Source organism: Halyomorpha halys, unplaced genomic scaffold (genome assembly GCF_000696795.3).
Source record: "Halyomorpha halys isolate HHAL.00 unplaced genomic scaffold, Hhal_1.1 Scaffold2886.1, whole genome shotgun sequence".
In the NCBI taxonomy this organism is placed as follows: Eukaryota; Metazoa; Arthropoda; class Insecta; order Hemiptera; family Pentatomidae; genus Halyomorpha; species Halyomorpha halys.
This window is the reverse complement of record NW_027112570.1, coordinates 53,783-63,314: the sequence shown is the minus strand read 5'-3', so window position 1 is coordinate 63,314 and position 9,532 is coordinate 53,783. Positions and strand designations below refer to the sequence as shown.

Here is a 9,532-nt window from a genome sequence, read left to right as displayed (position 1 = left end):
ATTTAATTTCCTTTCATTTTCTTTTTTTGTAATAAAAATAATACAATCCAAGTGCAATGGCTGAAACCACTATTACGTCCGCCATGTTTGCCTCTCTGAATAACACTGACATGTGGATGGCCCGCTCTTTGTTTGCCGAGCATTTGAACGAGCCTCCGATCCGTGACGAGCGGCCAACATGTGGAACCACCTTTAAGAAAGTATATATTACAATTTTTCACAGTTAATGTATACTAATCTATTTTTTCGTTTTTCATATTTGTGTGTGTAGATTGTAGGAAGATAGTGGTAGTGCGGGCCGATCAGTAAAGGTACAAAATATTAAAAGATTACTATTAAATAGTTTTTGTATTTTTTTACTATCTTGTACCTTTATTGACAGCCAGCACTACCACTAACTTCCAACTAGTAAAAATTGTAATTAACAAACAATTTAACGTTGAAAAAGTTTTAATTTTTGCAGTAACCATGTTTTGCAACCGAATGGCTCATATGTGCAGAAAGTTGCAAATCAACATGTACTATGTACCATATATAGTTCCATTTTCTAGATAACAAATAAATATAGGTACTGCATTTTAAGATATTAAGATTTCTTAATTAAATTAATTAAAATTATTTATTACTTTTACTGTTATGCAAAAAATACTAACTTAAAAAGTAGCTTTTGTGATCAGAGGGATGTGCAAATCTCGAAAATTACTAAATAGGAAAATGGTTGTGTTCTTTTAAAAATTACAATTGCCTTAAAAACAATTAGAAATAAAACACATTGGTTATTAATGCATATATAATACTTATAATTACTTTTAAAAAACAACATCGTGGATTTACGAAGTGCCCACGAGTCATGAAAATGTGTCAAATCATAACCATTGTTCAACTGTTGATAACAGTTGTGTTATTTATAAATGTCTTAGTATGAAGAGAGGGAAAAAAGAGGAATACTTCTTGTAACTTGACCAGCATCCAATGAATGTTTTATAAAATTTGCATTTATGATCATTGTTTTTGTATGTTTAGTTTTATTTAAACTTGTTAACACGCTCATAAAAGGTACTAGTAAAAGAATTTCAAGAAGGCTCAAAAACCTTTTATATAATATATAGTAATGTGGTGGTCTGAAAAGCTTCCGACCACAACGTGAAGATGGTAGCACTCATCTATCAATCAAGTAAATAAAAGCAGTGTAACTCGTAAATAAAGTGAATTTCGTTGTTCGTCTGTTGACAGTTACCCACCAAAGTTTCAGCCATTTTGGACGCGCAGTGTTTATGTAAAGGCGGATCTACATGCTAGCCACTCGCCACGAATCAGAGGCTTGTACAAATGCTCGGTAAACAAAGAGCGGACCATCCACATGTCAGTGTTATTCAGAGAGGCAAGCATGGCGAACGTACAAGTGGTTTCAGAAATTGCACTGGGATTATCTTATTTTTATTACAAAAAAAGGAAATGAAATATAAATAAATAAGATTAAATATGAAAATTATTAAAAACAGTAACAACAAACACCTTTCACCTCCAAACAGCTCTCAGTTGCAACTAGACAAAGAACAATGGTGGAGATGGTACACGAGCGCTCTCACGAACCCCTTTAATCTGTGTCCAAAAAACCGACTCTCGACGGATCGGCAACGAGCTTACGCCAACTCGTACAAGCCACCCATCCACATGCTCGCGCATGTCTGATTTCGCAATGGCTTGGCATGTAGAGGCTTCTTAACAGTCGTTTGAGTGAGTTGATGTGAGTGTTTTTGTGAAAATGAACAAAATCGAGTATGGAGTATATATTTGTTTTGTTGTAGGCAATACGCCTACACAAATCAAAGATGAGTTGGATTCTGTGTATGGGGACTCTGCACCATCATTTACAGTGAAATTTTGGGCAGCTGAATTTAAACGTGACCCTAAGAGCTTGGGAGACGATGAACGTTCAGGACGTCAAAAACTGCAACTACCGACGAAAACATGGTCAAAGTTCATCAAATGGTGAAAGACGACCGCCGAATTAAAGTGAGACAGATAGCAGAGGTTATGAAAATGTCAAAAGAACGTGTTTGTTACATATTAAATCAACATTTAGATATAGGAAAGCTGTCCGCACGTTGGGTGTCGCGTTTGCTTACGTTAGACCAAAAATGTGTTCGTATGAACATTTCGAACGCTCTGTTGGCGCCGATTAATTACTGTAGATGGAACTTACAGGATACACCATTATACGCCCGAAACAAAAATACAGTCCAAAAAACCCCTAAAACTGTTTTCTCGGCTGGGGAAGTGATGGCAACTGTTTTTGGGGATAGCAATGGCGGTATTTTAATCGACTATTTTCAAAAAGGAAAACTCAGTAGAGTTACAAGGAGAATGTTGAAAAATAAACAAAAAAATGTCTTGTATTTTGGTTATGTCGGAAACTTTCCAGACCCTAGTAAAAGGCAGATATCTGATTATTTTATTGAATACCATCTGTTCTTGGTTGAAATTAAGTACTTCTGTACTCTGGCTAGGGCAGCAGAGATTGGTTTTTCTACAGGTTACGAATACTTTCTAGCCAGAATGAGAATACCCTGATCCATTTTGTGGATTTCCCATGAAGTGAAAGAAAAAATTAAGGCTGGATTCAAACCAGCACTACTTCTGGCTTTAAAGGTTTGAGGTGCTGCTCCAACACATTAAGCAACCACTATGTGTAATGGAGAATAGTAAATGAGCTAATCGGAGGTTCCTTGGTGACTGTGATACTGACAACTATTAGAACCATTAACATCCTGTGAATTGAAATTCGCTTATGGACAATCAGGATTTGCGTATTTGCTCGATAGTTGGTATTAATGTCAACTATCTATGCATGTAAAAGTACTATCTTTCAGTAACCATATTCTAAAAACTTTATAATCTGAAATTAAAGCCAATTTAGCTTAGATATATTATTTTTTTATCATTTAATTTATATATCCTTATAAATAGGGTTTGAATGAGTTATCTTAGCTCTATTACTATTGTCTTAATTTATATGACAGAATTTCATACCACACAATAAAAAAAGTTATTATCTTTAAAATTTGTTTTGTAAAAATTGTGTAACAAGTAAATATATGCTCTAAAATATTATTAACTAACTAAAATTATACATATCAACATAATATTTGAAAATAGGGTAAGTAACAAATTATATCACTTCAATAATAAAAAAGTTTATTAAATAAAAAAAAAAAGAAAAAATTATTAGTAATACAAATTTCACAATTAATATCCAACCTTTCCCAACTTAGTATCTGTTTTGGGATTAGCTGTTATAGATTGTACAGCAACAATGGCTTCATTAATCTTCGTTTGCAAGTTCCTTAGGTCATGTATATACAGCAATCTGAGAATTTTTGCAGCTCTATTCAACACATAATCACCAAGATCAAATCCTAAATCCATTTCCATAATAGGGAAAGGGACACCCTAAAAAAGAATGATTATTAATATAAAGCATAAAATTTTAAAATAAGTAGTTACTAAATAGCACAAAATAGAAATAAAAATTCATTCTTTTTAATTTAATCCTGTTCCATTCCTAACTATAATTCCTCATATATAGATGAGACTAAAAACTTCCTGAGGAATCGCATCACCCAACATGCAATATTCTATATCCAACTGAAATCTTATAAAATCTAAACTCGTCAACCCATCCTTTTGAAAATACTTCCATCCTAGTCACTTTCTCCAAAGACAACAAAATACTGCTTTGTCAATCTACTGATATTCATCACTTATATTCATCCGCTCAATCACAAAAACAGAAAAAAAAACTTATTCTCAAATCTTAAAATTACAATAATATCTAAAGCTCGTCACCCCTCAACTTATTCTTTCTCTCACCATTGTTTTTGCTTTTAAGTAATGACAAGCCATTTTTAATGACAAACTATTTTTAATCGATTTTATATGTTTTTCAGTTCTCTTATTTTTTATTATTATTTTTTTTTTAAACAAATAAGTCTTACAGACAACTTACAGTTGTTTCTCATAACATTATGAAAAAGCTTTTGCTTCCGTAAAAGTAATGAATGATTAATGTAAAAGAGTTAAAAGTATTAACTGAAAAGAGTGGTTGGCCAAACTTCTCAAGATATTACTAACTAAATAAGTAAGTAAGAAAATACGCAAACTATTGGGTTGTAAAATAAGTTTGTAGTGTTTTTCAATATTTCAATTTAATCCTCTCTGTGTTTATAAAATTGTGTTTACTTGGTAATAATTTTTACATATTCTAAAAAAGGATTAGTTAAGGTGCTTTTATGCATCAGTTTCAACCGAGATTCCTTATCTTTAAATGGTATTTTGCTTGCTCAAAATGGAAGAAAAAAAAATGTTCGTCATTTAATGATTTTTTATTTCCGAAAAGGAAAATCTGGTGCACAGACGGTTAACAAAATTTGCAGTATGTATGGCGATGATGTCTTAGGAGAAAGCACCGTCCGTAAGTGGTTTTCTCAGTTCAGAACAGGAAACTTTGACTTGGAAGACGCAAAGCACTCGGGTCATCCTTCAACTGTTGATGATGACCAAATTCAAACATTGGTCTCACAGACACCCTCACTCTATGACACGGGATATTGCAGAAACGCTTAAAATATCTCACGTAAGTGTCTCATAATCGCTAAGGCATAGTTTTCCATCATGATAACGCCCGTCCTTACATGTCTTTGCAGACCCGGCAGAAATTATTGGAGTTTGGTTGGGATGTGATCCCCAACCCTATTCACCAGACCTTGCCCCACAGATCTTCACTTATTTCGGGCCCTTCAAAACTCTCCTAACGGGAATCACTTTAATTCGCTCAAGGACTGCAAAATGCACATAGAGAAGTTCTGGGAGGAAGGAATTAAAAAATTACCTGAAAGATAGCAACATGTAATAGATCAAAATGGGTCATATATAATTGATTACAAATATTTAAAAGAATCTGTAGTTTTTTATTGAATCACCAGTAAAAAACGCTACGAACTTATTTTACAACCCAATAAAAGTGAGCCATTTCTTTTGTTGTTTAATATTGATTGAATAATTAGAGGTTAAATCCCAGCTTTTCAAAATCTTCATTATATATTTTTTCTTGTCGTCAATTTTATATATATATCTTTTAGAATCAAGGCAATCCCTTGATCAATGGATTGATTGATTCAATCTTGATATTAAAAAGTACAAATGTTGATAAATGAATAGGTGCTAGTTGTTTTCATTTATACACACATATTGAAAGAATAGTTATTGATGAAATAATTAAATGCAGGACTAAATAACCCTACCCTATAATTCTGACAGTAATTATTCCAATGAATAAATAATCAGTCCACTTCGTTATGAGATGTTGAATGATGAGTTTTCTTAAAAGATTTCTCATTTATTCTAAATATTTAAGCCCTGGTCTCAGTCTGTCCATTTATATTAAGAGGAAATATAGCAACTTTGTTGATTAAAATTAGGTTTTTTTAAAGAATAATTAAATTTGAAGTAAATATATCTTAAATTAAAATGAATAAACATGAGTATAAAAAATAAAGAAATAGTACACATTTCAATAATGTTAACCTCTACTATTTATGAGTGTTTCATTTCACCTGTGGTTTTGCTTCATTTACAGAATTCTTATCAAGGGACTGAGTAATCAAATTACAAATTGCTTCAAGAGTCACCAAATGATCAGGATGCTGTGTAACTTTCAACAGCTTCGCTAGTTCTTCAACACCGCTTTTAAACTCTGAACTTTGAACTACAAAATTTAAAAAGAAATAAATTAGAATTACAGAAATTTATTAGTTGACTGACAGAACCTTATTGATTGATAAAAAGTAAAGTAATCTGCTTATTCAAAATAATTTATTAATAGACAACACAATCCAGTAATTTTGGCAGTATTATGGACTAGAGTAATTGTGTCCCAAAAATCACATATTACGATTTTCAATCCCCATTTGCTGGACAGTAATGAGAGTCTGTCTCAATATTTTTTAAAAAATGATTTTGAGGATCTAATGTGAATTACATAATAATAATAAGTTTAGCAATTACATTGAATCTGCCCTGATTTTTTTTAAACAACCTAAATGGTACACATTTTCAATTGGGACAAATGTTTAAATGGCCTTTAATTTTCATAATGTTCAAAACACTTTATATGGCAAGGGAGAGTAAAGGTGGAATGAGACAGGAAAAATAAAAAATGTATTCCTCAATTTTTTTTTATTATATAAAAGAAGTCAAATAAAGAACATTTTTAGTTAAGAAGTATACCTTATATTTTTCTTGAAAATAACTTTTATATTTTACTTTAAAAACCATTACAAAGATAAAAAAGGCTTACATTTTAATTTAATACATTCCTAATTTGATTAGTCTCATCACAGTTGAAAAAATACCAATGGATTAAATATCTGCATACTGGTACAATAGTACCATAAGCAGATATTTAATGCCCCACGTAACTAAGACTATAACTTTTGAGTACCAAGCACAATGGTAGAACCAATAAAAACCGAAGATGTTATTCAGGTCGACACAGTAACTCCAGTGAGGGAGGGGTCAAGGAAGTGTTTTTTACACTATACACCTTGAAATGACTATTTTATTTAATATGGTAGCAAATAACGTTAAATAAAAAAATGATAAAATTAAAATTGATGATCACTAGCTAACAGTTATTATAATTAAATTATTAAAAAATTAAAAACCAGAGAGAAGTAATATTTTTGAAAAAAAAAATACAAAAACAATTAGTTTAATTATATACTAATCAAATTAATTTAAAAGAAAATATGTATATATGAAAAGAACATTGAACATATTTGTAACTTACAGTCTAAATTATCGAGAGGATTTGAAGATTTCACAACTGGTGTTGTATTTTTTTGGTTTTTCATAGTTTCGGATGTTTGGTTCTTGTATTTCTCCTCTAGAATAAAACAAAACTGAAATAACATGAGCTAATAACAAAATAATAATTAGCCAAAAATGAGTAATAACACCCCTAAATAATAATAATGATAATAAAATGATACTATCAATTTGTTACATAAAATAAGATTCCAATGAACTTGTTACCATATTGACCAAAATAAATCAAATATTAGGACAAAGTACAAACTCAAATAGTTTATATAGTTTGAACAGCTATGTCAAAAAAAAAAAAAAAGGAAATTATAAGTTCAAGCAAAAATGGTGAGCAGTATTTGGTCTATTATTTTAGAGTTGACTTTTTTTTTCCCTGCCCTAATGATACTTCTCAAACCAGAAAATCAGGAGATCTTCAACCTTGAAAAATTTAGGATTTACATTTCCCACAAACCAAAAGCCCAATAAACTGAAAATTTGGATTCTTGTAAAAATGATTACCATCATAAATCACAAAAGTTAAAAGCCATGTTATAATTTGATCATGGGATAGGGAGATACCTTGATCGAGGATTAACTAATCTTCAATAATACAACTTCAATTATCATGATATTTAGTATAGAAAAGTCAAAACAACTTTTAAGTGGAACCATACATTTCTTTTTTTTTTGGGGGGAACTATGCAGCCCCAGAAAAAGTATGCAGAATTCATTTGTCAGGGCCACAGCAAAATAAATATTGACTGTCTCATGTGGTAATCGAATCCATGTTGGAACAAAGCACTCTAGAACCCTGGATGTTCTGCAGAACACTGGAATTACGCCAGCCTCTTCTCGGGGTTCTGTAAAATAATTTAGGAATGAGTCATTTCAAGTCAACTCAACAGTTTTGTGTCGAGTTGACAAAGCCACCTCTGATTTTCTTCAATTTTGTGCATTTTATGTAGGTATCCAAACTATCTTAGCATTTGCTGAAAACATGTTTTTTTAGTCTATTTGTATAAAATGATAATAAAGGGGTTCCGCCATTTACCTACTTCTACCAAAAGGGTACTGCTGCAAAAAAAAAGGTAGGGAACCACTTATGTAAAACATGGCTAATATTAATTAAAAAAATCAACAAGTATACACACAATCACTACTGATAAAAAAAAATCATGAACAAGCAAAATTCTTCTGAGTAAAAAATAATCATTGAAAAAAAAATCACAACTGTCACTAAGGATGGACAAAAACTGAATGGTAGACAATAAGGAATAACTTCCTACATATCAGTCTGTTATAACAACGCAGCAGACAAGAAAGGCACATTCACATATTCATCAGTATGAATACCTTTATTATCCCTCGAAGAGGCGCTAAAAATGCACCTTAAAAAGCAATTCATGATTCACCTCATTCTGCCTTAAGTACATTCAAGGGGCCACTATATACCACAAATCCATAATCAATATGGAGAAAATGAGGAAAGATATACAGAAGTTAACTGTAGACTGTGAAGAACGTCACAATAGAATACCATAAGGGTACCTATTGACCAATATAAAATTTGGGTGATATGAGGTTTCTAGGAAAGTGTTCGCACAGTAGTTATTACAAAAGAGCTGAAAGTGACAAAGTCATCTTTAGGATTAAAGCAGGAAAGTTTGGATTGAATCTAAGGAGGGAACTACAATCTATTGCAATGGCCTGGGTTTTTGTAGAATTTTATTTTTTATTTGTTTAAATTTGACAAAACTCTGATCCAATTTTGTTTTCCAGAATTCAGGCACAGTTTTAATAACTCAGAAGGAGAAAAGGATGAATAGTTTTAGGAGTCAACTGCATTAAAGATATTTATTAATTGTAGACTAACTAGGTATCAGCCAATTTTGTAATAAAAATAAAAAGTCAACAATACTAATAATTTAAACGTTTATTAAAACGTTCAAAACTTACTATTATCAGAATATTCAAGTCTCACAGCAAGACCGGCAATCCATTCTAAACATTCATTAGGCGAAGCAACAGGAAGAGGGCATTCCAAATCCTTACAGTACTGTATAAAAGCATTATTCCAATTAGGTGAATCTAAATCTCTAAGGCTCTCACGGTCTTCGATTTTATAGTGCCTAATTACTTGGTCTTCTAACCATAAAACGACTGTTTTAAAATGCTTTTCATCTAAATTAACAAAGATAAAATATGTTAATACGACATATTATATGTCACTTTGATTTTCATTTAATAGACTTACTACTAATTGAAAATGAATCAGCGGAATGATAACCTAGTGCCACAAGTTTACGAACAACCATGACATATGATAAAGGTACCCTCTGAAAGCTACTCAACTGATTATCAAAGTGGGTAACCTAGAACAACACTCTTCCGGCATGAAGGTTACAAATTCAGGCCAAAGAAAACCTAGACGATAAAGTATGCTTCTTGTATATACATTTATACTAAAATAACTTAATAGACCTTCGATTTTTTTTGTTTTTTCAAGGATCACAAAAAACTCAAGACTAGACAAAAATTAATTGCAAGAGTAGATCGAAAGATCCAAAACATTCAGTCTTTAGTTACTAGAATACCAGTAAACAATCGACCATCCGTTTCCCCGATTAAGACATTGTCACTATGGAAATAAAATTACATACATATA

General features: G+C 31.5%; 1 protein-coding gene across 1 annotated transcript; it reads right to left on the bottom strand.

Annotated features, from left to right (window-relative positions):
• Positions 1 to 3,181: 3,181 nt before the first annotated feature.
• LOC106691748 (RNA transcription, translation and transport factor protein) lies at positions 3,182 to 9,277 on the bottom strand. The gene is made up of 5 exons (XM_014437616.3): positions 9,122 to 9,277; positions 8,824 to 9,048; positions 6,851 to 6,946; positions 5,616 to 5,767; positions 3,182 to 3,453 (listed from the first exon to the last, which is right to left on the bottom strand). The coding sequence occupies exons 1-5, from the start codon at positions 9,180 to 9,182 to the stop codon at positions 3,250 to 3,252; spliced, it is 738 nt and encodes a 245-aa protein (XP_014293102.1). The 5' UTR covers positions 9,183 to 9,277; the 3' UTR covers positions 3,182 to 3,249.
• Positions 9,278 to 9,532: the final 255 nt, after the last annotated feature.